The sequence below is a fragment of the Lagopus muta genome, chromosome 29 (genome assembly GCF_023343835.1).
Source record: "Lagopus muta isolate bLagMut1 chromosome 29, bLagMut1 primary, whole genome shotgun sequence".
NCBI lineage: Eukaryota > Metazoa > Chordata > Aves > Galliformes > Phasianidae > Lagopus > Lagopus muta.
The window spans coordinates 2,456,586-2,483,649 of record NC_064461.1 but is presented as its reverse complement, the minus strand read 5'-3'; the positions used below and the strand labels follow the sequence as shown (position 1 = coordinate 2,483,649).

Sequence of the window (27,064 nt, the reverse complement as noted above, 5' to 3'; positions counted from 1 at the left end):
TCTCTGACATAGAGAGCAACTCCCCCACCCCTCCTACCTCGCCTATCTCTCCTAAAGAGTCTATAGCCGTCGATGGCAGTATCCCAATTGTGGGAGTCATCCCACCATGTTTCTGTGATAGCAACAAGGTCATAACTTCCAGAGTGCATCACAGTTTCCAGTTCCTCCTGCTTGTTACTCAGGCTGCGTGCGTTGGTATAAAGGCACTTCAGCCGGGCCATCCGTCTCGCCACCTTTATAAGGGATCTAGGATCCCCTAGAACAGCAGCATCCCCAGCATCCCCCTGCCCTAGTCCTTCCCTATGCACTCTGCCATCATTGTCCACGGAGTTTGGTATAAGCCCTCGAATGACCCGTTCAACTCCAGTAGCCCTTATTGTGTCCCCTTCCCCCTTCATTCCTAGTTTAAAGACCTGTCAATGAGTCCTGCTAATTCTTCAGCTCAGATCCTCTTACCCCTCAGGGACAGGCTGCATGCATCAGCAGCCATCATGCCAGCTGCAGTGTAAATTGCCCCATGGTCAAAAAAGCCGAAATTCTTGCGCCTGCACCAGCTCTTAAGCCATCTATTGAAGAGTTGGGTATTTTGGATCCTCCCTGTACCTTTCCCTGACACCACGGGCATAGAGGAAAAGACCACCTGCACCCCAGCTCCTTCAAGTATTCGCCCCATTCCCCTGAAGTCTTTCTTGATAGACCTCAGGCTTTCCTTATCAACTTCCTCGCCGCCAACCTGAATTATTAAAAGCGGGTAATAATCTGAAGGCCGAATCGACCCAGGAATTTTCTTTGAAATGTCCCTGACCTGTGCTCCAGGAAGGCAGCACACCTCTCTGCAGGTAGGGTCGGGCCGGCATATAGGGCCTTCTGTTCCTTGCAGAAGGGAGTCGCCTATGACAATCACCCTCCTGTCCTTACGGGTAGAAGCAGTCTTGAGGCTTGGGGGCGACCGCTTCGCCTGAGGCAACCTCATGGGTGAACCCGTCTCCGCACTCTCACTCGTCCCCCCCTCAACTTCCAGGGCCTCCAACCTGTTACGCAGAGGCACCTGGGGAGCCGGGGATGGTCGGGATGGGGGATGCCCCCTCCGCCGAGCAGGTACCCGTTTCCACTCCTCCTCCCTTCTCAAATTGCTGTTAGGGGGAAGAGAGGACAGGGGGCTCACTGAAACGCTGTCAGCTGCCTGGTTCCCCTTTACCAGGTGTTTGTAAGGTGGCAGGGGCGGACGTGCTCCGTGAGGAGCCTCGTCTGTGTGCCGAGAACCTGAGGTTGAGAGGGACTGACACCACCAGTCAATCTCCCTCTCACACTCTTTTATAGTTCTCAGCCTCTCCACTTCCTCCTTCAGGTTAATCACAAGGCTGAGCAAGTCGTTCAATTGCTCACACCTTGTACAAGTGCTGCCTCCTTCCTGTGGCATTGCAAAGGCCAGGCTGTGGCACTCCTCACAGCCAGTGACCTGCACACTGCATCTCGTGATGTTATCTCTGTCTGAGTCGCCACACACTTCATACCCTTGTTCTCCCCTCTATGCATGCACCAGACCTCAGTCTGGCTCTGGACCGTCTTCTTGGCTACTGTCTTTCTGCTGCGCATGCTTGGGACCTCTGCATGGCTCTTCACAGTTTTTGTGTTTGAAGCCTTCTGCCGGGGTGCACCCATGGCTACCAGCAGGCTCACTGACTCAACAAGAAAGTCCCAAAGGGGTGCAAGTGATCAGCCCTGCCCTGCTGCCCCCTACCCTCACACTATTGCCGGGTTCACTCAGTGCCCTGGCACTTACCACCAATAGCAATAACAGGACTCCTTGCAGGGGAGTGCAGACAGGGGTACCTTACAAAAGCACCACGTAAAGGCAGCCTGGGAGAGAGCTGTACAACCTCCTCTGCGGAGCCTCTCGAGGGCTTTTTGTAATGGCGATCAAGGGCCGCTTCCGGTTTGCGCCCGTTTAAATCTCCCGCCGCTGCCTAGGCAACGCCCGCGCTGCGTCAGCTGCTCTCGCGAGACTAGCCCGACTGAGAGCGGTGTCCGCGTGGTTGCCGCGGGAATCCTCGATGAGGAAAGCGATTCAATCCCCCCGTACCTCGCTAAAAGTCGCGGCGGTTCTGCCAGAGACAGAGACAGCTCCGAGCCGCGGACCTCGGCGATCAAGCCGGCCCATTTCCTCTCGCGGCCTGGAGATCCCGCAGTTCCCCGCAGCCAGAGCTCTGGGCGGCTCGGTGGCTCCTCGGAGCTCCGTCCGGCTGCCCGTGTCAGCCCAGAAAGGCTGCGGCCCCTCCGCCTGGCTCTGTGCCTCAGCCCGGCTGTTGCTGAGCGCTCGCCGTGTCGCTGTCAGGGGAGCACCGGCCAGCCCGGCGCAGGGCTTTGGGAGGCTGGAGAGGAATGAGGAGCTGCCCCCCCCACGGAGCTGCGCCCCATCTCAACACAGACGCGGTTCGAGATGATGTTGATGTTTTTATTTTTTGGTCAATAAGTCCAATTTCAGATCTTACAAATGCCAATTTCAGATCTGACCACTGCCAATTTCAGATCTTACAAATGCCAATTTCAGGTCTTCCAAGTCCAATTTCAGGTCTTACAAATGCCAATTTCAGATCTTCCACGTTCAATTTCGGATCTTCCAAGTCCACTTTCAGACGGTCAGTTTTTTCACCATCAGTATATTTTTCACCATTTCAGTATATTCAGCCTGCCTGGCTCGCCAAGTGTATAACCAAGATGTTATAATCGCAATATAATCAAAAGAGTAAGGCAAAGCAAACAAGGATCACAAAAGAGAGTAAGTGGAAGAGCTTACCCTTGGGTTGAGCTCACTAGAAGATACCAAAAGAGGGGATCTCCAGAAGAGATCCTTCCCCTCTGGTAGCCAGCTCTTAAATAGGTCCAGGAGGGATGGAGCCTGGCTCCACCCCTTCCGGCAGCACAGGGGAATTGCCTTCAGCTGTGCTCCTCTGGCTGACTCAAGGCTCACCTCAGGTGATCAATCAGAGGTTCAGGCCATGACTCAGCAGTTCCCATACACCAACATAATTGACAACTGTGGCAATAATCTGAGGTGGAACAAACTAACTTACTAAATATCGTACTAGCAAAGTATGATGAGAGAGAGAGAGTGCGTCTGAATGGCAGATAGGCCTCACACAGCGCTGAGGTGAGAAGCGCAGCCCAGTTGAGCGGTGAAGAAAAGCAGACGGCGAAGCGCAGACGGAGAAGAAGCGTCAGGTGACCTTGCCCAGAGTTCTGTCTCCTCGCTGACCGCAAAGCCTCCTGGGGAAATGCAGTTCTTCTCCGTCGGACAAACATTCCGAACTGGAGCATCGGAAGTCAAACCCCGCAGTGCATGACGTGATGTTATGGTGTGGAATACTGACAGCCAAACATCGTCAAACCATGGCAGGAGGAACCTCCTGCAAACCGTAACGCTGCGCTTCCCCAGCACCAAAGCTCCGCCAGCCCCCCGCGCTCCCACCCTGCATCCCCGCAGTGATAGCGCTGCAAACAGCCCCGGACTCCCCCCGCAGCACCAGGGCCGGACCGGGGGGCCGGGGGGGCTGCACGGTGCTGTCTGAGCTCTGCAGTCTCCTGTGAGCGCCGGGAGGAGCAGGGAGCAGAGCTGCGCTTCCAGCACCCGACGCGGCACGGAGCCGCCTGCTTTCCGTGTCCATGGGGTATCCATGGGCTATCTGTGGGGCACCTATGGGGTATCCGTGGGACATCCATGGGCACCCGTGGGGTCTGTGTGTTTGCGTGTGTGTGAGCCACCGTTCCCTGGGGTGTCTGTGGGCTATCTATGGGGTGTGAGTGCGCTTTTGGGGGATTTCTACGGGGCGCCTCCGTTTCTGTGGCCGCTTTGCCGTCCCCAAGATGGCGTCCCCAAGATGACACCGCCCCCGTCCGTCCGCCTGCGTCCTCCCAAGATGGCGGCGCCCCGCGGCCCGTGCGCTACGCCGACGCATTTCTGGCGCGAGGCCCCACTCCGCTTCCCGCGCGTTTCTCGTCGTGCCCCGCAAGGCGGCTGTGGGGAGCGCGGCGAGATGGCGCCGCTGTGAGCCGAGCGGCGAGGAGTTCGCCATGGACGAGGACGGCGACGGTGAGGCCGGCCGAGGCCCGGCGGGCGGGCGGGCGGTGCGGCTCTGCTCCCCGCTCCCAGGAACGCCGCGCCGCGCCCCCGGTCGGGCCCCGGCCCCGGTCGGGCTGCCGGGCCCTGACCGGCCGTCTTTCCGCAGAGAGCTTCCATAAGCTGAAGGAAAAGGCCAAGAAGCGGAGAGGCCGCGGCTTCGGCTCGGCTGAGGGCGGCGCTCCGTGAAGCTCGGCGTCCCGGCGCCGAGCCCTCGAGGCCGTGCCAGGCTGTGCGAGGCCGTGCGAGGCTGTGCGGGCTTCAGCGGGGCTTTGTGGGGCCGTGTGGAGTTCTGTGGGGCTCTGAGGGGCTGCGTGCGGTTCTGCGGGGCTGTGCGGGGCCCAAAGGCGGTTTTTATGTTGGCAGGGTGTGTCTGGCATGAACAGTTACACTCTCTGGGTTTTCTCGCTCCGTGTCTGCTGAACTTGTTTACGTCTCCCGAGCTCTTTTGCTAATCAGAGTGAGAATGTCGTGATTTCCTCCCAATAACTGCGGCCTGGAGATCCCGCAGTTCCCCGCAGCCAGAGCTCTGGGCGGCTCGGTGGCTCCTCGGAGCTCCGTCCGGCTGCCCGTGTCAGCCCAGAAAGGCTGCGGCCCCTCCGCCTGGCTCTGTGCCTCAGCCCGGCTGTTGCTGAGCGCTCGCCGTGTCGCTGTCAGGGGAGCACCGGCCAGCCCGGCGCAGGGCTTTGGGAGGCTGGAGAGGAATGAGGAGCTGCCCCCCCCACGGAGCTGCGCCCCATCTCAACACAGACGCGGTTCGAGATGATGTTGATGTTTTTATTTTTTGGTCAATAAGTCCAATTTCAGATCTGACAAATGCCAATTTCAGATCTTACAAATGCCAATTTCAGATCTTCCAAGTCCAATTCCAGATCTGAGAAATGCCAATTTCAGATCTTACAAATGCCAATTTCAGGTCTTCCAAGTCCAATTTCAGGTCTTCCAAGTCCAATTTCAGATCTGACAAATGCCAATTTCAGATCTTCCACGTTCAATTTCGGATCTTCCAAGTCCAATTTCAGACGGTCAGTTTTTTCACCATCTTCCCAAGCACCTGCACTCGGTAAATGCAGGTGTATTCTGGATGTCCCCAGTTGCTCTGCACCAGAACCTTGATGTGGCGAAAGGCTCTGGCAGGATGATTCTGCAAAGGAAAGGGGGAGGAACAAAGAAATTGCTGGGGTTCCAATTCCCACCCTGTGCTCCACGGCTCGCCCCTGCCAGTTGCTCCTGTTGCTCAGCAGCTCCAGACAGCGAGAGGAGCGTGGCTGTGCAGCTGGAGGGCTCCAGTTGCAGGCCTGTGGGAGCACAGGGAGGGGCAGGGAGCAGGCGTCCTCCCTGGCGTGCTGCCCCTGTCCTACCTGGAGCAGGAAGATGTCTAAGAATGCCTTCTGCACATCGAAGGTGAACGACCCGAGCGGAACCTCCTCTTCGCTGTCCACATCCAGCCCCTTGCAAGCAAAGCACAAGGATGGACGCTCAGATTCGTGCACCAAGAGCAAAGCCGTGCGCTGTGTCAGCACGGGGCTGCCCACCCCCCTGCCCCGGGGCTCGGGCAGCAGCCCGGCCCTGCTTCCGCTGGAGCTCAGTCTCGGCCTCGAGGTTTGCTCAGGAAGCCCGAGATGCTTGCCGAGCAAGGCTTAAGAAGGATGCCGGCTCTCCAGCTTAGGAAACATCCCCTTGGGGCACTGCAGTGCTCGGCAGGCGGCGGGACACAGGGCTCTGAGGATGCCCAAAAGCAAGCCAGTCCCTGCTCCGGCACTGTGCTGTGCCCAGATCCCAGGCAAAAGAGCAAAGCAGTGACTTACAAAAACAGCAAATTCTTTCGGGGCACTGCTGGGGGAGGCAGCTGGAGTCAGCCCTGGCTCAACGTGTTCCAGAATGACACAAGAGGGCAGGATTTCAGCTGGCAACCCGATGACCACCTGGCCCTGATGTCCCTCCATGGGCCAGCACTGTCCTGGTGAATCGCCCGGCTGCAAACAGAATGGGAGAGCAGAGGATCAGGAGAGAGCGCTGGGGCCACCGCACTCCTGGTTCAGCTAAGGGCAAAGGCAGCAAGCGTCTGCGGGCCGTACTTGTGCTTGAGAGTGGCTCACGTGTGAGGAATGGGGCAGAAGCACTGGGCCTGAATTCCCCGCCCGACAAAGGGGCTCTCAGTGTCACCGCCAAGGGGAAGATGGCGGCTGGGAAAGCGTCGCAGTGGGACCGTCTCTCTCCAGCACTGCTCCGCCGGCCCCCAGCTCTGCCCACCGAGGGACAGCTGGGATGGCTGTGGCACTGCGGTGTCGGCGGGGAGGAGATCTCTCACCCGGCTGGGACTGAGGAGCGTGGGCCCCACACACACAGCGCTTCAGCTCAGGTGAGGGGAAGCACCGATTTCCAGCACGCCCGGCCCCGTATCGGACCTTGGGCTTCACGGCTTGAGCAACGCGCCGGGCCTGAGGGGAGACCCCCGAGGGGGAGCGAGGGGTGCAAGCAGCGCTGCTGATGGCCGCCACGATACCTGCAGGATGGTATCCGGAGGATTCACGGGGACGATGAAACTGTGGAGCCAGCAAAACCAGCACTTAAATGTGTAGGTAGGAGAAGTTCTGTGCAGGTCGATGGTAGCACCTGTAACGATGGGGAGGAGATGAGTGCGAGAGGCAGCAGACGTTGGAGGAGCTGAGGGGAGCAGGGCTTGCCTGCCTGTGTCCTCACCAATGCTCTTCCGTGCCCAGTCCGGCGTCTGATAGCACTCCTGCCGTGCTCTCAGCTCAGACAGCATCCGCTGGAAGGACAAGAAACCATGTCAGGACGCGGCCACGTCAGCGCGCAGCTCAGCGTGACTGCCAGCACCCGGAGGCCTGACACGCAAGGCCAGCCGCGTCCCGAGGGCTGTGAGCTCCGTGCTGGCCGGCACGAGGGGCCAGGACTGAGGAAGGATGTCTGAGCCCACGGCCACTGACCTGTGCCTCCGTGTCTCTCTGTATTTTCTGGAATCTCCACAAAGACACAGTGAAATACACCTGGGTAGCGACTGCAACTGGAAAGACAGAGAGAAGGTTGTCAGCGCAGGGGTTGCTGCTGGTGCTGAGCTCATGCTGGCTTTTCCTTGGAGCCTGGGAAGCCGCCGGTGGGTGGAGGATGTTGGGAATGGTGCGGGCTGAGGACACGTCTCTGCCCACGGCCTTCAGGGCACTGCAGCCCCGCGGCCCCGTGGTGCAGCTCGGTGCCCCAGCGCTGCTCCCATTTCCCCTGGCTGCACCCGGCGGCACCGAAAGCAGCGTGGCGGGCAGAATGCCAGCCCTACAGGGAGGCCAAAGCAAGGCCGACTCGAGGATGTCCTCGAGAAGCGGCACCGGGGCCGTGGGGTCCTCCTCGGTCCGCATCCTAACGCTGGGGGGACCGCAGCAGCTCTCGGGCTGAGTGGGACCCAGTGGTGGAGAGCAGCTGTGGAGCAAGCAGGCGGCCAGGATAGGAAGGCAGAAGTGCCGCGCTGGTGCTCCAGTGCCTCTGAAGGCCTCTGCTCACACGGACCTCATCCAGCACAGCCCCGTGGTCGCTGCGGGATGTTTGCTCATCGGGACTCACCAAGAAGCAGCAGAGACAGTGCGACGAACACTCTGGCGCGGTTCATCTTGTGCTGTGAAGCAGCAGCAGCCAGGCGTCTTGCAGCTCTTTTGGCTGCTTCACGCCACACTGAACGCTGTTGGCCAGCAGAGGCAGGACCTGATGCTGGTAAAGGCCCGCTCCCTTCCGCCGGCTCACAGAGGCTTCTGCAGGAGGAAAGAACCTGGTTGAGCACCGGTCCCACCGTGTGAGAGCCGAGGCAGGCGGCAGCAGCCTCCGCAGAGGCCCTCCCAGAGGACGGGCCTTGGGCTGCCCCCCGGCGCCGTCCCGGCTGCAGTGAGGGTCAAACCAGAGGCTTCCCCCGGCTGCCCCGCTCCCCGGGCCACCGAGGGCTGTGTGCTCGCTTGCCCCCGGCCCGATGCCGCCGGCCGGTTCCCCCCACCTCGTACCTCTGCCCCTGTGCTGATGTGTCCCCAGCGGGGACCTGCTGGCCCTCGCCGACAGCCCGGCTCCCTGCGGGGCACTTAGGTGCCCTGGGGCGCCTTGCGGTCGCAGCCTTTCTCCTCGCCATCGCAGCGAAGGTGAGCCCTGGAAGCGGCACGTCCTCTCAGCACCACGATCCCAAAAGCTCTGAGCCCACTGGGGCTCTGCCAGCTGCAGCCCTTGGCGGGCTGTGATGTCACAGAGGGCAGCTGTGATGTCACAGAGGGCAGCTGTGATGTCACCGAGGGCAGGGGCACAGCCGGCCCATGAGCAGGGCACGCCCAGCAGCTGGGGGCATGGAGGGCGATTTTGTGCTCCCCACTCTGGACCCGAGAGGAGGGCCGGCCACAGTTCAGCCTCGGGTCTCCCTGTGACGCACAGAAGCATTTCTTCATCAAATCACAGGATCTCAGCACCTGAGTTGGGTCGGAAGGCACCTCCCAGCCCCCCCAGCCCCACCGCGATGTTCAGACTCGCTTGGATGCTCAAGGAGGTGATGGAGGGGTTCGGAACACGTTTCCCTTTTGGACTCAAGGGACGGCCTACAGACAGAAATTGCTGTGGACGTTCTCCAAGCTCCGACCCCTTTCAGGCCCTACCTCCTGGCCACATGCGACACGCTCCCTTTCCCCACTGGCCGAGGAACTCGGGGGATCCATTCCCGGCTCGCCCACCACGTCACCCATCCGATGCCTGACAGCCTCCCTGGCGGCCTCAGTCCAACTTCTCTCTACATTCGGACCGGTTCTCTCCGACCTCCTGGCGCCTTTGGTAAATAAAACTCATTCCGAGGTCACCTTCAGCAGCCGAGTGGCGTCTCGCTTTTGTAAGGACAGCCCCTCGTTCCCCGCCGTCCCTTCATACCCCCGGGACCCACCGCCCCTCCCGGTCCAACCGCCCCACGGGTCCTCAGCACGGAGCCCCGGCAGCCCGAGTGAAGCACTGCTGAGTGCCAGCCCTCGGGACGCTGCCACCTCCCCCCCCAACCAAACTGTCAGCGATTTCCGGGCTGGTTCGGCCCGGTTCCGTGACCAGCGGGGCGGAGGGATCCGCGGATCCGTGCCTCTGGAAAAGGGAAATGGGTCCCCAACATGATTGACAACTGTGGCAATAATCTGAGGTGGAACAAACTAACTTAGTAAATATCGTATTAGCAAAGTATGATGAGAGAGAGAGAGTGTGTCTGAATGGCAGATAGGCCTCACACAGCGCTGAGGTGAGAAGCGCAGCCCAGTTGAGCAGTGAAGAAAAGCAGACGGCGAAGCGCAGACGGAGAAGAAGCGTCAGGTGACCTTGCCCAGAGTTCTGTCTCCTCGCTGACCGCAAAGCCTCCTGGGGAAATGCAGTTCTTCTCCGTCGGACAAACATTCCGAACTGGAGCATCGGAAGTCAAACCCCCCAGTGCATGACGTGATGTTATGGTGTGGAATACTGACAGCCAAACATCGTCAAACCATGGCAGGAGGAACCTCCTGCAAACCGCAACGCTGCGCTTCCCCAGCACCAAAGCTCCGCCAGCCCCCCGCGCTCCCACCCTGCATCCCCGCAGTGATAGCGCTGCAAACAGCCCCGGACTCCCCCCGCAGCACCAGGGCCGGACCGGGGGGCCGGGGGGGCTGCACGGTGCTGTCTGAGCTCTGCAGTCTCCTGTGAGCGCCGGGAGGAGCAGGGAGCAGAGCTGCGCTTCCAGCACCCGACGCGGCACGGAGCCGCCTGCTTTCCGTGTCCACGGGGTATCCATGGGCTATCTGTGGGGCACCTATGGGGTATCCGTGGGACATCCATGGGCACCCGTGGGGTCTGTGTGTTTGCGTGTGCGTGAGCCACCGTTCCTTGGGGTGTCTGTGGGCTATCTATGGGGTGTGAGTGCGCTTTCGTGCTCAGCTCCGTGGGATTTCTACGGGGCGCCTCCGTTTCTGTGGCCGCTTTGCCGTCCCCAAGATGGCGCCGCGCGCTACGCCGCCCCCGTCCGTCCGCCTGCGTCCTCCCAAGATGGCGGCCCCCCGCGGCCCGTGCGCTACGCGGACGCATTTCTGGCGCGAGGCCCCACTCCGCTTCCCGCGTGTTTCTCGTCGTGCCCCGCAAGGCGGCTGTGGGGAGCGCGGCGAGATGGCGGACGCTGTGGGTCTGCGCGAGCCGAGCGGCGAGGAGTTCGCCATGGGCGAGGACGGCGACGGTGAGGGCGGCCGAGGCCCGGCGGGCGGGCGGGCGGTGCGGCTCTGCTCCCGCTTCCCGCTCATCGGAACGCCCCGCCCCGCCCCCGGTCGGGCTGCCGGGCCCTGACCGGCCGTCTTTCCGCAGAGAGCTTCCATAAGCTGAAGGAAAAGGCCAAGAAGCGGAGAGGCCGCGGCTTCGGCTCGGCTGAGGGCGGCGCTCCATGAAGCTCGGCGTCCCGGCGCCGCGCCGCGCCCTCGAGGCCGTGCCAGGCTGTGCGAGGCCGTGCGAGGCTGTGCGGGCTTCAGCGGGGCTGTGTGGGGCCGTGTGGAGTTCTGTGGGGCTCTGAGGGGCTGCGTGCGGTTCTGCGGGGCTGTGCGGGGCCCAATGGCGGTTTTTATGGTGGCAGGGTGTGTCTGGCATGAACAGTTACACTGTGTGGGTTTTCTCCCTCCGTGTCTGCTGAACTTGTTTACGTCTCCCGAGCTCTTTTGCTAATCAGAGTGAGAATGTCGTGCTTTCCTCCCAATAACTGCGGCCTGGAGATCCCGCAGTTCCCCGCAGCCAGAGCTCTGGGCGGCTCGGTGGCTCCTCGGAGCTCCGTCCGGCTGCCCGTGTCAGCCCAGAAAGGCTGCGGCCCCTCCGCCTGGCTCTGTGCCTCAGCCCGGCTGTTGCTGAGCGCTCGCCGTGTCGCTGTCAGGGGAGCACCGGCCAGCCCGGCGCAGGGCTTTGGGAGGCTGGAGAGGAATGAGGAGCTGCCCCCCCCACGGAGCTGCGCCCCATCTCAACACAGACGCGGTTCGAGATGATGTTGATGTTTTTATTTTTTGGTCAATAAGTCCAATTTCAGATCTTCCAAGTCCAATTTCAGGTCTTACAAATGCCAATTTCAGATCTGACAAATGCCAATTTCAGATCTTCCATGTTCAATTTCAGATCTTCCAAGTCCAATTTCAGATCTTCCAAGTCCAATTTCAGATCTGACAAATGCCAATTTCAGGTCTTCCAAATCCAATTTCAGATCTTCCAAGTCCAATTCCAGATCTGACAAATGCCAATTTCAGGTCTTCCAAGTCCAGTTTCAGATCTTCCACGTTCAATTTCGGATCTTCCAAGTCCAATTTCAGACGGTCAGTTTTTTCACCATCTTCCCAAGCACCTGCACTCGGTAAATGCAGGTGTATTCTGGATGTCCCCAGTTGCTCTGCACCAGAACCTTGATGTGGCGAAAGGCTCTGGCAGGATGATTCTGCAAAGGAAATGGGGAGGAACAAAGAAATTGCTGGGGTTCCAATTCCCACCCTGTGCTCCACGGCTCGCCCCTGCCAGTTGCTCCTGTTGCTCAGCAGCTCCAGACAGCGAGAGGAGCGTGGCTGTGCAGCCGGAGGGCTCCAGTTGCAGGCCTGTGGGAGCACAGGGAGGGGCAGGGAGCAGGCGTCCTCCCTGGCGTGCTGCCCCTGTCCTACCTGGAGCAGGAAGATGTCTAAGAATGCCTTCTGCACATCGAAGGTGAACGACCCGAGCGGAACCTCCTCTTCGCTGTCCACATCCAGCCCCTTGCAAGCAAAGCACAAGGATGGACGCTCAGATTCGTGCACCAAGAGCAAAGCCGTGCGCTGTGTCAGCACGGGGCTGCCCACCCCCCTGCCCCGGGGCTCGGGCAGCAGCCCGGCCCTGCTTCCGCTGGAGCTCAGTCTCGGCCTCGAGGTTTGCTCAGGAAGCCCGAGATGCTTGCCGAGCAAGGCTTAAGAAGGATGCCGGCTCTCCAGCTTAGGAAACATCCCCTTGGGGCACTGCAGTGCTCGGCAGGCGGCGGGACACAGGGCTCTGAGGATGCCCAAAAGCAAGCCAGTCCCTGCTCCGGCACTGTGCTGTGCCCAGATCCCAGGCAAAAGAGCAAAGCAGTGACTTACAAAAACAGCAAATTCTTTCGGGGCACTGCTGGGGGAGGCAGCTGGAGTCAGCCCTGGGTCAACGTGTTCCAGAATGACACAAGAGGGCAGGATTTCAGCTGGCAACCCGATGACCACCTGGCCCTGATGTCCCTCTATGGGCCAGCACTGTCCTGGTGAATCGCCCGGCTGCAAACAGAATGGGAGAGCAGAGGATCAGGAGAGAGCGCTGGGGCCAGCGCACTCCTGGTTCAGCTAAGGGCAAAGGCAGCAAGCGTCTGCGGGCCGTACTTGTGCTTGAGAGTGGCTCACGTGTGAGGAATGGGGCAGAAGCACTGGGCCTGAATTCCCCGCCCAACAAAGGGGCTCTCAGTGTCACCGCCAAGGGGAAGATGGCGGCTGGGAAAGCGTCGCAGTGGGACCGTCTCTCTCCAGCACTGCTCCGCCGGCCCCCAGCTCTGCCCACCGAGGGACAGCTGGGATGGCTGTGGCACTGCGGTGTCGGCGGGGAGGAGATCTCTCACCCGGCTGGGACTGAGGAGCGTGGGCCCCACACACACAGCGCTTCAGCTCAGGTGAGGGGAAGCACCGATTTCCAGCACGCCCGGCCCCATATCGGACCTTGGGCTTCATGGCTTGAGCAACGCGCCGGGCCTGAGGGGAGACCCCCGAGGGGGAGCGAGGGGTGCAAGCAGCGCTGCTGATGGCCGCCACGATACCTGCAGGATGGTATCCGGAGGATTCACGGGGACGATGAAACTGTGGAGCCAGCAAAACCAGCACTTAAATGTGTAGGTAGGAGAAGTTCTGTGCAGGTCGATGGTAGCACCTGTAACGATGGGGAGGAGATGAGTGCGAGAGGCAGCGGACGTGGAGGAGCTGAGGGGAGCAGGGCTTGCCTGCCTGTGTCCTCACCAATGCTCTTCCGTGCCCAGTCCGGCGTCTGATAGCACTCCTGCCGTGCTCTCAGCTCAGACAGCATCCGCTGGAAGGACAAGAAACCATGTCAGGACGCGGCCACGTCAGCGCGCAGCTCAGCGTGACTGCCAGCACCCGGAGGCCTGACACGCAAGGCCAGCCGCGTCCCGAGGGCTGTGAGCTCCGTGCTGGCCGGCACGAGGGGCCACGACTGAGGAAGGATGTCCGAGCCCACGGCCACTGACCTGTGCCTCCGTGTCTCTCTGTATTTTCTGGAATCTCCACAAAGACACAGTGAAATACACCTGGGTAGCGACTGCAACTGGAAAGACAGAGAGAAGGTTGTCAGCGCAGGGGTTGCTGCTGGTGCTGTGCCCATGCTGGCTTTTCCTTGGAGCCTGGGAAGCCGCCGGTGGGCGGAGGATGTTGGGAATGGTGCGGGCTGAGGACACGTCTCTGCCCACGGCCTTCAGGGCACTGCAGCCCCGCGGCCCCGTGGTGCAGCTCGGTGCCCCAGCGCTGCTCCCATTTCCCCTGGCTGCACCCGGCGGCACCGAAAGCAGCGTGGCGGGCAGAATGCCAGCCCTACAGGGAGGCCAAAGCAAGGCCGACTCGAGGATGTCCTCGAGAAGCGGCACCGGGGCCGTGGGGTCCTCCTCGGTCCGCATCCTAACGCTGGGGGGACCGCAGCAGCTCTCGGGCTGAGTGGGACCCAGTGGTGGAGAGCAGCTGTGGAGCAAGCAGGCGGCCAGGATAGGAAGGCAGAAGTGCCGCGCTGGTGCTCCAGTGCCTCTGAAGGCCTCTGCTCACACGGACCTCATCCAGCACAGCCCCGTGGTCGCTGCGGGATGTTTGCTCATCGGGACTCACCAAGAAGCAGCAGAGACAGTGCGACGAACACTCTGGCGCGGTTCATCTTGTGCTGTGAAGCAGCAGCAGCCAGGCGTCTTGCAATTCTTTTGGCTGCTTCACGCCACACTGAACGCTGTTGGCCAGCGGAGGCAGGACCTGATGCTGGTAAAGGCCCGCTCCCTTCCGCCGGCTCACAGAGGCTTCTGCGGGAGGAAAGAACCTGGTTGAGCACCGGTCCCACCGTGTGAGAGCCGAGGCAGGCGGCAGCAGCCTCCGCAGAGGCCCTCCCAGAGGACGGGCCTTGGGCTGCCCCCCGGCGCCGTCCCGGCTGCAGTGAGGGTCAAACCAGAGGCTTCCCCCGGCTGCCCCGCTCCCCGGGCCACCGAGGGCTGTGTGCGCGCTTGCCCCCGGCCCGATGCCGCCGGCCGGTTCCCCCCACCTCGTACCTCTGCCCCTGCGCTGATGTGTCCCCAGCGGGGACCTGCTGGCCCTCGCCGACAGCCCGGCTCCCTGCGGGGCACTTAGGTGCCCTGGGGCGCCTTGCGGTCGCAGCCTTTCTCCTCGCCATCGCAGCGAAGGTGAGCCCTGGAAGCGGCACGTCCTCTCAGCACCACGATCCCAAAAGCTCTGAGCCCACTGGGGCTCTGCCAGCTGCAGCCCTTGGCGGGCTGTGATGTCACAGAGGGCAGCTGTGATGTCACAGAGGGCAGGGGCTCAGCCGGCCCATGAGCAGGGCACGCCCAGCAGCTGGGGGCATGGAGGGCGATTTTGTGCTCCCCACTCTGGACCCGAGAGGAGGGCCGGCCACAGTTCAGCCTCGGGTCTCCCTGTGACGCACAGAAGCATTTCTTCATCAATCACAGGATCTCAGCACCTGAGTTGGGTCGGAAGGCACCTCCCAGCCCCCCCAGCCCCACCGCGATGTTCGGACTCGCTTGGATGCTCAAGGAGGTGATGGAGGGGTTCGGAACACATTTCCCTTTTGGACTCAAGGGACGGCCTACAGACAGAAATTGCTGTGGACGTTCTCCAAGCTCCGACCCCTTTCAGGCCCTACCTCCTGGCCACATGCGACACGCTCCCTTTCGCCACTGGCCGAGGAACTCGGGGGATCCATTCCCGGCTCGCCCACCACGTCACCCATCCGATGCCTGACAGCCTCCCTGGCGGCCTCGGTCCAACTTCTCTCTACATTCGGACCGGTTCTCTCCGACCTCCTGGCGCCTTTGGTAAATAAAACTCATTCCGAGGTCACCTTCAGCAGCCGAGTGGCGTCTCGCTTTTGTAAGGACAGCCCCTCGTTCCCCGCCGTCCCTTCATCCCCCCGGTCCCACCGCCCCTCCCGGTCCCACCGCCCCACGGGTCCTCAGCACGGAGCCCCGGCAGCCCGAGTGCAGCACCGCTGAGTGCCAGCCCTCGGGACGCTGCCACCTCCCCCCCCAACCAAACTGTCAGCGATTTCCGGGCTGGTTCGGCCCGGTTCCGTGACCAGCGGGGCGGAGGGATCCGCGGATCCGTGCCTCCGGAAAAGGGAAACGGGTCCCCAACTGTATAACCAAGATGCTATAATCGCAATATAATCAAAAGAGTAAGGCAAAGCAAACAAGGATCACAAAAGAGAATAAGTGGAAGAGCTTACCCTTGGGTTGAGCTCACCAGAAGATACCAAAAGAGGGGATCTCCAGAAGAGATCCTTCCCCTCTGGTAGCCAGCTCTTCAATAGGTCCAGGAGGGGTGCAGCCTGGCTCCACCCCTTCCGGCAGCACAGGTGAATTGCCTTCACCTGTGCTCCTCTGGCTGACTCAAGGCTCACCTCAGGTGATCAATCAGAGGTTCAGGCCGTGACTCAGCAGTTCCCATACACTCCACCCCTTCACGGCGTGAACCAATGATCAGGTTAACTAAAGGGTAAGCTTTCCCTAATACAGAGATCCGGTATATCGCGACGCTTATACAATTTTATCGCGACGTGTGTTGGTACAGTTCAAGACAAGTGATGATTAGTGGATGTCTATATTCTTCTATGGGCCAGTGCTCGATGATGTGACTGGAGGCATGAGGTCCTGAGGTGCAAGTCCATTCTACGTTCCATCAGTTCCATGCAGATCATCACCGGGTGTTGTACGTGATCTGACAGCAACACTGGAACGCTTGATGGCATTTTGTTCCTTCCGGTGGTCCTGAAGGCTCACAGATTCACGGGGAGTAATACAGATGTTTTACAGGTACCAGGAGGGGAAGGTCTGCTCTCCAGGGCAAGATACAGGCCGTATTTCTGTCTTGGGTCAACACTTCCGCTTGTACTGGGGCACGTCCTGGCCGCCTGTACCACACCTTTTGGCCGGATATCTGCGGCTGCATAACGATATCAGGCACCAAAGGAGGTGTCCTGATCTGCCACAGGGACATGATGGGGGTCCCTTTAGCGATAAAGATTGGAGTGTTGACCACAATATCAGTAGGCCATGTACCTATTACTGGAGGGACTACTGAGCCTCCCACCTCCAATAGTCTCCCCCAAGGTGCAAGGAGGCCACACCACTTGGGTCCTACCTGCACCTTCCAGGGCCATTTTATTTTATGGGTACCTGGCTCTAAGTTTTCAGGGGCAGGGAGCAGAAGATTGTTTTCATTACCAATCTGGGGTCTTACCTGATGATCAGTGCCCGTAATTTGGATCCTAAGCGGGGTGGCCCATGTCGTCTGCAACATTCTCAGAGCACTGGGTCTGCCGTCTCGAGGTCTTTCATTCAGGCCCCGCAGGGTTTCATACAGTCTTTTTGTCCACCCCTGCAAGGACTGGGAGTCTGTCTTCAGGGCAGCCTTAAGAATACCGTTATAACGTTCGATGAGGCCTGCCCCTGTTGGATTATATGGCAGGTGGAATCGCCATTCGATGTTATGTTCTTCTGCCCAGCGCTGTATCGTTGCACCAGTAAAATGAGTCCCTTGGTCGCTCTCGATGACTTGAGGTGTCCCGTAGGCAGACATCAGTTTAGTGAGTGCCTTGATGGTATATGCCTGGTTTGCTTTCGGTACTGGATAGGCCTGCAGTAGCCCACTTGCAGTGTCAACACAGGTCAGGGCGTATCTTGCCCCTTCGGAACGAGGAAGGGGCCCCATGTAATCGACCTGCCATCGCTGGAGAGGATTGTGTCCCCTAGCAAGATGGGCTGTTGTTTCGAGCAACGATCTTGGTCTCATCTTGGAGCAAGTGTCACAATCCTGGCATGCCTGGACGATATCAGATAGTTGTATGGGCAGTCCCCATGCTTTAGCAGCTGCCCACATTGTCTTTTGTCCAGCATGCCGTAGCTTCTGATGTAACCAGCGGGCGATGTTCTCAGATGGTGAATTCTCAATCCATCAAACTCGGGCCAGTGTGTCGGCTTCATCGTTTCCCGGTGACTGTAGGGGCTGATGACCAGAAACATGGTAGACACGTACAGTCCTGTGTTTGACCGTATTCCATATATCTAACCACATGTCTTTGCCCCAGATTGGTTGGGCATGGATAGTCCATTCCTGGGTGGCCCACTGTGCAATGCAAAGAGTGAGCCCCCGGTACACAGCCCAACTATCTGTTGGATGTTCAGGATACCATCACCGGGTTCCTTGGTTATAACCATCCACACGGCTCGCAGTTCTGCCCATTGGCTGCTCTGACCATCCCCCTCATCGAACCAGATTGTCTCGGTGGAAGGTTGGTACGCTATTGCTCTCCACTTGCTCGGGTTGCCCTTGCTGGACCCATCTGTGTACCAGGCATCTTCAGGGATAGGATATTTTCCCTCCTGAACGGGACTCTTCTCTGGTGGAGCGACCAGTATTTCTTTTGGTGCATCACTGTGATACGTAACTGGGCCTAGGATCTTCTGAAGTTCTTCTTTCAAGGGGGATGAAGACAGACTGCTCCTTTGGCTGAGATAGGCGACCCATCGTGCCACTGTTTGTGCTTGGGCCACCCCTGTCTTAGGAAGGTGGGTCAGATCCTTCACCCACCCCTGAATTGGCAGAGTGGTCTTGACTATAACTGCAGCTGTTTGAGTTATTGGCTCTACTGCCTGTAATGCCGAATAGGCAGCCAATAACTGTTTTTCAATCATACTGTATCTTTCTTCTGCTCCGTGCCAAACCTGAGACCAGAAACCAATGGGGGTCCGAACAGAACTCTGGCGCTGCCACAGGCCCCAACCGAAGCCGTCTTGAGTAACATGAACGTCCAACTCGGCTGGGAGGGTAGGATCGAATATACCCAATGCCTGGGCTTGTTTAACTGCCAGTTTTGCTCGTTGGAAAGCATCCTGTTCAGTTTTCCCCCAGTCCCATAGCTGCCCCTTTTTTGTGAGTCTGTATAGTGGCCTTAGCAGCTGCGCTAGGTGAGGTATAAAGGAACGCCAATAACCCAATATACCCAGAAACTCTTGCAGCTGCTTTGATGTTGTAGGGACTGGGAACGCCTGAACCTTATCTGTAACAGCACTGGGTAGCACTTTGGTCTTTCCTGACCAAACCACCCCCAGGAATTTTACGGACAGGCCTGGACCTTGCACCTTTTGGGGATTTATAGCCCATCCCCTCTGTTGTAAATAGGCAGTTAATGAATCTGCTGCCTGTCCTACTGCCTCCAGTGAGTCGGATGTCAACAGGAGATCATCAATATAATGATATAGGTTAACATCATCAGGTTTTGTCCAATCAGCCAGGTCACGCGCCACTAGATTGTGACAATACGTTGGTGAATGCACGTACCCCTGTGGCAGGACCTGAAAGGTCCACTGCCTGCCTCCCCACGTAAACGCAAACTGATCTTGCGATTCCTCAGCAATTGGGATGCTGAAGAATGCATTTGCTAGATCTAGGACACAATGATAGGTTTTTATCTCCCTACTCAATGTGTCCATTAGGGAGGCAATATTGGGTACAGCTGCATGAATAGGGGGCGTGACCTTATTTAATTCTCTGTAATCTACTGTCATCCTCCATGTGCCATCCGACTTTCGCACCGGCCATATGGGGGAGTTATACGGGCTGTGTGCAGGTCTTATAATGCCCACTTTTTCTAATTCCTGCACCGTTCTCGATATTTCATCTTGCCCACCCGGGAGTCTATACTGTCTGACGTTAGTAATCCGGCGCGGTTTCGGCAGGCAAACAGGCCCATGTTTTGCATGGCCTCTTAATATTGCCTGCACCGCCCGGACACTGATACATCTCTGTCGAAGTCTGAACTCTCCCACAGTTGTTTGGAGAGCCAGACCCCATAGAATGTCTACGCCCAGGATGTATTCTTGGACTGGGGCAATAGGCACCTTGTACTCCCGGGGTGGGAGACACCCAACCCCCAGTTTGAACCGTGTTTGGGTGACAGGAATTCTGTCCCCCAAAACCACCAATCATCACTCTGTCGCCATCAAATTTCCTTGGATCTCCATAGATAATTGATGTTTCTGCTCCCATGTCTACCAATGCCATCACTCTCTGAATATTTTTTCGGGACCAATAAATCGTTAATTCTACATAGGGCCTCCGGTCCCGTCTGGAGGCCCTACGGGGACTAACACCCCTTGTCATGCCATGAATTGTGCTAGGGCCAGTTCTTTTGCTTCTGACGGCTCAGGCATTGTGGCCCGAGACACCTGAGGTGGCTTCTTTTTCCTGTTTGGAATAATAAAATCTTCTAGGTTCCATGTTGTTGTTGGTACGCTCTCTATAGCTCTTACCCTTGATTTCTTAGGGTAGCTCTGGAATTTTTGATTGTCCTTTAGTTGTCTCCAGAGCTGGAGAAGGACGTGGTTGGGCTGGCGGTCGATCTTAGCAAATTGGACCCCAGCCCGAATTAAATCATTAAACATTTGTTTTCGGGATACCCTGATGGGTCCCGATGGAGGAGCTCGAGTAGCCGGCATTTTGGTTTTACTTACCGGCAGGACCTCTGCTTCCTCTAAAAACCGAATATTGCACCTAGTCCGCAGGCGTTCTGTTTCTCCCAAGTCGGCACCTAACTGGGCAGCCTGCTGGACTACGGCTTCTGATGCTACAAGGGGCTTTAATATAGAAACTAGGGTGCCGTACAGATGGGAGGGAGCTTGCTGTAGAATTAAATCTCTCATCCCTGCTGAAAATTTAACCATATCAGGGCCATCAAATGTATCTTCATAGATGGCCTCTCTTACACCCAGTTCACGGATATAGTTTTGAAGGACCTCCATGGAGGACCACATGCCTGTATGTAACGGTATGTCTGATTTATTCGGCCATACCATACGGCAGGCCGCCATTAACCATTCTAGTATGGAATGGTTTTCATCACGATATTGATTACCTACATATAACCTCTGTCTGAGAGCAGGATGGACAGTCATGGTGGCCAACTTGGCTATTTCTGGGCCATTCACCACGACACTTTCTGCCCCAGAATCCCACAATCTCAATAACCAAGCTGGCACACTTTCTCTGGGCTTCTGCCGAAATCGTTGTACTAAGTCCATTAATTCTGTTGCCGTGTATGGCCGAGCTGTTATGTGTAAATGAGTCTGGGCAGGGGGCCATTGATCAGGCGGCACCCCTGCCGGTCTGTCCTGTACTTTTTTTGTTTTCTGGGTTACAGCAGGACGGACTTCCAGTGGATCAGTTAGAATTGGACATTCAAGATCCGATTTGGATTTCTTGTTCTCCTGATCAACGAAGTCTGTTGATTCAGGAGCCTGGTCATCATTTATTGAAATATTACGAATTTGGCTTACAGGAAGATGTAGAATTGGCTTCTTCCCCGTTAAAACGCCAAGTTCGTGCTCCAGCTTTTCAATGCGGTCTTTCAAAAGCTGATTTTCAGTTTCTAAAGTATTATTTCTTAAGTCCGCATGATTTAAAGCGGTTAATAGTGGCCATGCCACCATGGAGGCAGCCAATTGTCTTTCTTTGGTAGTGAGGACATCCTTGCCAAGTCCTTGAAAATAGTCTGCCATGCGATATGGGGAGAGATTGCCCATAACGTGTAAGGGACCCCATTTCTCAATGATGGCAGCTAACTCATAATAGGGCGATCCCTCAAATCCTGGGATCTGCCCTGGAATCATTTTCTCTAGAGGAGTTTTGTTCTCCCCCTTGACCCATTTATAGAAATTCCACAGGAAAGACATGATGTTAATTTCAGTACATTCAGCCTGCCTGGCTCGCCAAGTGTATAACCAAGATGTTATAATCACAATATAATTGTGTATAATCAATAGATATCAAGATGTTATAATCGCAATATAATCAAAAGAGTAAGGCAAAGCAAACAAGGATCACAAAAGAGAATAAGTGGAAGAGCTTACCCTTGGATTGAGCTCACCAGAAGATACCAAAGAGGGGATCTCCAGAAGAGATCCTTCCCCTCTGGTAGCCAGCTCTTAAATAGGTCCAGGAGGGATGGAGCCTGGCTCCACCCCTTCCGGCAGCACAGGAGAATTGCCTTCAGCTGTGCTCCTCTGGCTGACTCAAGGCTCACCTCAGGTGATCAATCAGAGGTTCAGGCCATGACTCAGCAGTTCCCATACACCAACATAATTGACAACTGTGGCAATAATCTGAGGTGGAACAAACTAACTTAGTAAATATCGTATTAGCAAAGTATGATGAGAGAGAGAGAGTGCGTCTGAATCGCAGATAGGCCTCACACAGCGCTGAGGTGAGAAGCGCAGCCCAGTTGAGCGGTGAAGAAAAGCAGACGGCGAAGCGCAGACGGAGAAGAAGCGTCAGGTGACCTTGCCCAGAGTTCTGTCTCCTCGCTGACCGCAAAGCCTCCTGGGGAAATGCAGTTCTTCTCCGTCGGACAAACATTCGGAACTGGAGCATCGGAAGTCAAACCCCGCAGTGCATGACGTGATGTTATGGTGTGGAATACTGACAGCCAAACATCGTCAAACCATGGCAGGAGGAACCTCCTGCAAACCGCAACGCTGCGCTTCCCCAGCACCAAAGCTCCGCCAGCCCCCCGCGCTCCCACCCTGCATCCCCGCAGTGATAGCGCTGCAAACAGCCCCGGACTCCCCCCGCAGCACCAGGGCCGGACCGGGGGGCCGGGGGGGCTGCACGGTGCTGTCTGAGCTCTGCAGTCTCCTGTGAGCGCCGGGAGGAGCAGGGAGCAGAGCTGCGCTTCCAGCACCCGACGCGGCACGGAGCCGCCTGCTTCCCGTGTCCATGGGGTATCCATGGGCTATCTGTGGGGCACCTATGGGGTATCCGTGGGACATCCATGGGCACCCGTGGGGTCTGTGTGTTTGCGTGTGTGTGAGCCACCGTTCCTTGGGGTGTCTGTGGGCTATCTATGGGGTGTGAGTGCGCTTTTGGGCTCAGCTCCGTGGGATTTCTACGGGGCGCCTCCGTTTCTGTGGCCGCTTTGCCGTCCCCAAGATGGCGTCCCCAAGATGACACCGCCCCCGTCCGTCCGCCTGCGTCCTCCCAAGATGGCGGCGCCCCGCGGCCCGTGCGCTACGCCGACGCATTTCTGGCGCGAGGCCCCACTCCGCTTCCCGCGCGTTTCTCGTCGTGCCCCGCAAGGCGGCTGTGGGGAGCGCGGCGAGATGGCGGACGCTGTGGGTCTGCGCGAGCCGAGGGGCGAGGAGTTCGCCATGGACGAGGACGGCTACGGTGAGGGCGGCCGAGGCCCGGCGGGCGGGCGGGCGGTGAGGCTCTGCTCCCGCTTCCCGCTCCTCGGAACGCCCCGCCCCGCCCCCGGTCGGGCCCCGGCCCCGGTCGGGCTGCCGGGCCCTGACCGGCCGTCTTTCCGCAGAGAGCTTCCATAAGCTGAAGGAGAAGGCCAAGAAGTGCAGAGGCCGCGGCTTCGGCTCGGCTGAGGGCGGCGCTCCGTGAAGCTCGGCGTCCCGGCGCCGCGCCGCGCCCTCGGGGCCGTGCCAGGCTGTGCGAGGCCGTGCGAGGCTGTGCGGGCTTCAGCGGGGCTGTGTGGGGCCGTGTGCAGTTCTGTGGGGCTCTGAGGGGCTGCGTGCGGTTCCGCGGGGCTGTGCGGGGCCCAATGGCGGTTTTTATGGTGGCAGGGTGTGTCTGGCATGAACAGTTACACTGTGTGGGTTTTCTCCCTCCGTGTCTGCTGAACTTGTTTACGTCTCCCGAGCTCTTTTGCTAATCAGAGTGAGAATGTCGTGCTTTCCTCCCAATAACTGCGGCCTGGAGATCCCGCAGTTCCCCGCAGCCAGAGCTCTGGGCGGCTCGGTGGCTCCTCGGAGCTCCGTCCGGCTGCCCGTGTCAGCCCAGAAAGGCTGCGGCCCCTCCGCCTGGCTCTGTGCCTCAGCCCGGCTGTTGCTGAGCGCTCGCCGTGTCGCTGTCAGGGGAGCACCGGCCAGCCCGGCGCAGGGCTTTGGGAGGCTGGAGAGGAATGAGGAGCTGCCCCCCCCACGGAGCTGCGCCCCATCTCAACACAGACGCGGTTCGAGATGATGTTGATGTTTTTATTTTTTGGTCAATAAGTCCAATTTCAGATCTTACAAATGCCAATTTCAGATCTTCCAAGTCCAATTCCAGATCTGAGAAATGCCAATTTCAGATCTTACAAATGCCAATTTCAGGTCTTCCAAGTCCAATTCCAGATCTGACAAATGCCAATTTCAGATCTTACAAATGCCAATTTCAGGTCTTCCAAGTCCAATTTCAGGTCTTCCAAGTCCAATTTCAGATCTGACAAATGCCAATTTCAGATCTTCCACGTTCAATTTCGGATCTTCCAAGTCCAATTTCAGACGGTCAGTTTTTTCACCATCTTCCCAAGCACCTGCACTCGGTAAATGCAGGTGTATTCTGGATGTCCCCAGTTGCTCTGCACCAGAACCTTGATGTGGCGAAAGGCTCTGGCAGGATGATTCTGCAAAGGAAATGGGAAGGAACAAAGAAATTGCTGGGGTTCCAATTCCCACCCTGTGCTCCACGGCTCGCCCCTGCCAGTTGCTCCTGTTGCTCAGCAGCTCCAGACAGCGAGAGGAGCGTGGCTGTGCAGCCGGAGGGCTCCAGTTGCAGGCCTGTGGGAGCACAGGGAGGGGCAGGGAGCAGGCGTCCTCCCTGGCGTGCTGCCCCTGTCCTACCTGGAGCAGGAAGATGTCTAAGAATGCCTTCTGCACATCGAAGGTGAACGACCCGAGCGGAACCTCCTCTTCGCTGTCCACATCCAGCCCCTTGCAAGCAAAGCACAAGGATGGACGCTCAGATTCGTGCACCAAGAGCAAAGCTGTGCGCTGTGTCAGCACGGGGCTGCCCACCCCCCTGCCCCGGGGCTCGGGCAGCAGCCCGGCCCTGCTTCCGCTGGAGCTCAGTCTCGGCCTCGAGGTTTGCTCAGGAAGCCCGAGATGCTTGCCGAGCAAGGCTTAAGAAGGATGCCAGCTCTCCAGCTTAGGAAACATCCCCTTGGGGCACTGCAGTGCTCGGCAGGCGGCGGGACACAGGGCTCTGAGGATGCCCAAAAGCAAGCCAGTCCCTGCTCCGGCACTGTGCTGTGCCCAGATCCCAGGCAAAAGAGCAAAGCAGTGACTTACAAAAACAGCAAATTCTTTCGGGGCACTGCTGGGGGAGGCAGCTGGAGTCAGCCCTGGCTCAACGTGTTCCAGAATGACACAAGAGGGCAGGATTTCAGCTGGCAACCCGATGACCACCTGGCCCTGATGTCCCTCCATGGGCCAGCAGTGTCCTGGTGAATCGCCCGGCTGCAAACAGAATGGGAGAGCAGAGGATCAGGAGAGAGCGCTGGGGCCACCGCACTCGTGGTTCAGCTAAGGGCAAAGGCAGCGAGCGTCTGCGGGCCGTACTTGTGCTTGAGAGTGGCTCACGTGTGAGGAATGGGGCAGAAGCACTGGGCCTGAATTCCCCGCCCGACAAAGGGGCTCTCAGTGTCACCGCCAAGGGGAAGATGGCGGCTGGGAAAGCGTCGCAGTGGGACCGTCTCTCTCCAGCACTGCTCCGCCGGCCCCCAGCTCTGCCCACCGAGGGACAGCTGGGATGGCTGTGGCACTGCGGTGTCGGCGGGGAGGAGATCTCTCACCCGGCTGGGACTGAGGAGCGTGGGCCCCACACACACAGCGCTTCAGCTCAGGTGAGGGGAAGCACCGATTTCCAGCACGCCCGGCCCCATATCGGACCTTGGGCTTCACGGCTTGAGCAACGCGCCGGGCCTGAGGGGAGACCCCCGAGGGGGAGCGAGGGGTGCAAGCAGCGCTGCTGATGGCCGCCACGATACCTGCAGGATGGTATCCGGAGGATTCACGGGGACGATGAAACTGTGGAGCCAGCAAAACCAGCACTTAAATGTGTAGGTAGGAGAAGTTCTGTGCAGGTCGATGGTAGCACCTGTAACGATGGGGAGGAGATGAGTGCGAGAGGCAGCAGACGTGGAGGAGCGGAGGGGAGCAGGGCTTGCCTGCCTGTGTCCTCACCAATGCTCTTCCGTGCCCAGTCCGGCGTCTGATAGCACTCCTGCCGTGCTCTCAGCTCAGACAGCATCCGCTGGAAGGACAAGAAACCATGTCAGGACGCGGCCACGTCAGCGCGCAGCTCAGCGTGACTGCCAGCACCCGGAGGCCTGACACGCAAGGCCAGCCGCGTCCCGAGGGCTGTGAGCTCCGTGCTGGCCGGCACGAGGGGCCAGGACTGAGGAAGGATGTCCGAGCCCACGGCCACTGACCTGTGCCTCCGTGTCTCTCTGTATTTTCTGGAATCTCCACAAAGACACAGTGAAATACACCTGGGTAGCGACTGCAACTGGAAAGACAGAGAGAAGGTCGTCAGTGCAGGGGTTGCTGCTGGTCCTGTGCCCATGCTGGCTTCTCCTTGGAGCCTGGGAAGCCGTGGGTGGGCGGAGGATGTTGGGAATGGTGCGGGCTGAGGACACGTCTCTGCCCACGGCCTTCAGGGCACTGCAGCCCCGCGGCCCCGTGGTGCAGCTCGGTGCCCCAGCGCTGCTCCCATTTCCCCTGGCTGCACCCGGCGGCACCGAAAGCAGCGTGGCGGGCAGAATGCCAGCCCTACAGGGAGGCCAAAGCAAGGCCGACTCGAGGATGTCCTCGAGAAGCGGCACCGGGGCCGTGGGGTCCTCCTCGGTCCGCATCCTAACGCTGGGGGGACCGCAGCAGCTCTCGGGCTGAGTGGGACCCAGTGGTGGAGAGCAGCTGTGGAGCAAGCAGGCGGCCAGGATAGGAAGGCAGAAGTGCCGCGCTGGTGCTCCAGTGCCTCTGAAGGCCTCTGCTCACACGGACCTCATCCAGCACAGCCCCGTGGTCGCTGCGGGATGTTTGCTCATCGGGACTCACCAAGAAGCAGCAGAGACAGTGCGACGAACACTCTGGCGCGGTTCATCTTGTGCTGTGAAGCAGCAGCAGCCAGGCGTCTTGCAGCTCTTTTGGCTGCTTCACGCCACACTGAACGCTGTTGGCCAGCGGAGGCAGGACCTGATGCTGGTAAAGGCCCGCTCCCTTCCGCCGGCTCACAGAGGCTTCTGCGGGAGGAAAGAACCTGGTTGAGCACCGGTCCCACCGTGTGAGAGCCGAGGCAGGCGGCAGCAGCCTCCGCAGAGGCCCTCCCAGAGGACGGGCCTTGGGCTGCCCCCCGGCGCCGTCCCGGCTGCAGTGAGGGTCAAACCAGAGGCTTCCCCCGGCTGCCCCGCTCCCTGGGCCACCGAGGGCTGTGTGCTCGCTTGCCCCCGGCCCGATGCTGCCGGCCGGTTCCCCCCACCTCGTACCTCTGCCCCTGCGCTGATGTGTCCCCAGCGGGGACCTGCTGGCCCTCGCCGACAGCCCGGCTCCCTGCGGGGCACTTAGGTGCCCTGGGGCGCCTTGCGGTCGCAGCCTTTCTCCTCGCCATCGCAGCGAAGGTGAGCCCTGGAAGCGGCACGTCCTCTCAGCACCACGATCCCAAAAGCTCTGAGCCCACTGGGGCTCTGCCAGCTGCAGCCCTTGGCGGGCTGTGATGTCACAGAGGGCAGCTGTGATGTCACAGAGGGCAGGGGCACAGCCGGCCCATGAGCAGGGCACGCCCAGCAGCTGGGGGCATGGAGGGCGATTTTGTGCTCCCCACTCTGGACCCGAGAGGAGGGCTGGCCACAGTTCAGCCTCGG

General features: G+C 59.0%; 3 protein-coding genes and 1 long non-coding RNA gene across 9 annotated transcripts in view; 2 read left to right on the top strand and 2 right to left on the bottom strand.

The window, feature by feature from the left end:
- The window catches only part of LOC125685661 (sodium/potassium-transporting ATPase subunit alpha-2-like), a gene marked incomplete at its 5' end in the record, with an annotated part of 73,998 nt that overhangs the window by 41,583 nt on the left and 5,351 nt on the right, over window positions 1-27,064 (top strand).
- LOC125685697 (uncharacterized) lies at window positions 2,216-23,695 on the top strand. The gene is made up of 3 exons (XR_007373494.1): window positions 2,216-2,572; window positions 11,331-11,373; window positions 23,667-23,695. It is a non-coding gene; the product is annotated as an uncharacterized LOC125685697 (long non-coding RNA).
- Window positions 4,449-13,320, bottom strand: LOC125685685 (sperm-associated antigen 4 protein-like). Of its 6 annotated transcripts, none has more exons than XM_048928970.1 (5): window positions 13,117-13,320; window positions 12,921-13,030; window positions 12,223-12,390; window positions 11,776-11,865; window positions 4,449-5,261 (listed from the first exon to the last, which is right to left on the bottom strand). In XM_048928970.1, exons 1-5 carry the CDS (start codon window positions 13,181-13,183, stop codon window positions 5,136-5,138), a joined length of 561 nt encoding a protein of 186 aa, XP_048784927.1. In that variant the 5' UTR covers window positions 13,184-13,320; the 3' UTR covers window positions 4,449-5,135. The 6 variants fall into 6 exon arrangements, 5 of the variants coding, with proteins under 5 accessions (XP_048784927.1, XP_048784926.1, XP_048784925.1 ...); XM_048928969.1 differs by lacking the exon at window positions 11,776-11,865 and adding an exon at window positions 5,479-5,568; XM_048928968.1 differs by lacking the exons at window positions 11,776-11,865; window positions 12,223-12,390 and adding exons at window positions 5,479-5,568; window positions 5,926-6,093.
- Window positions 23,012-25,630, bottom strand: LOC125685693 (sperm-associated antigen 4 protein-like). The gene is made up of 5 exons (XM_048928979.1): window positions 25,389-25,630; window positions 25,193-25,302; window positions 24,495-24,662; window positions 24,048-24,137; window positions 23,012-23,830 (listed from the first exon to the last, which is right to left on the bottom strand). The coding sequence occupies exons 1-5, from the start codon at window positions 25,453-25,455 to the stop codon at window positions 23,705-23,707; spliced, it is 561 nt and encodes a 186-aa protein (XP_048784936.1). The 5' UTR covers window positions 25,456-25,630; the 3' UTR covers window positions 23,012-23,704.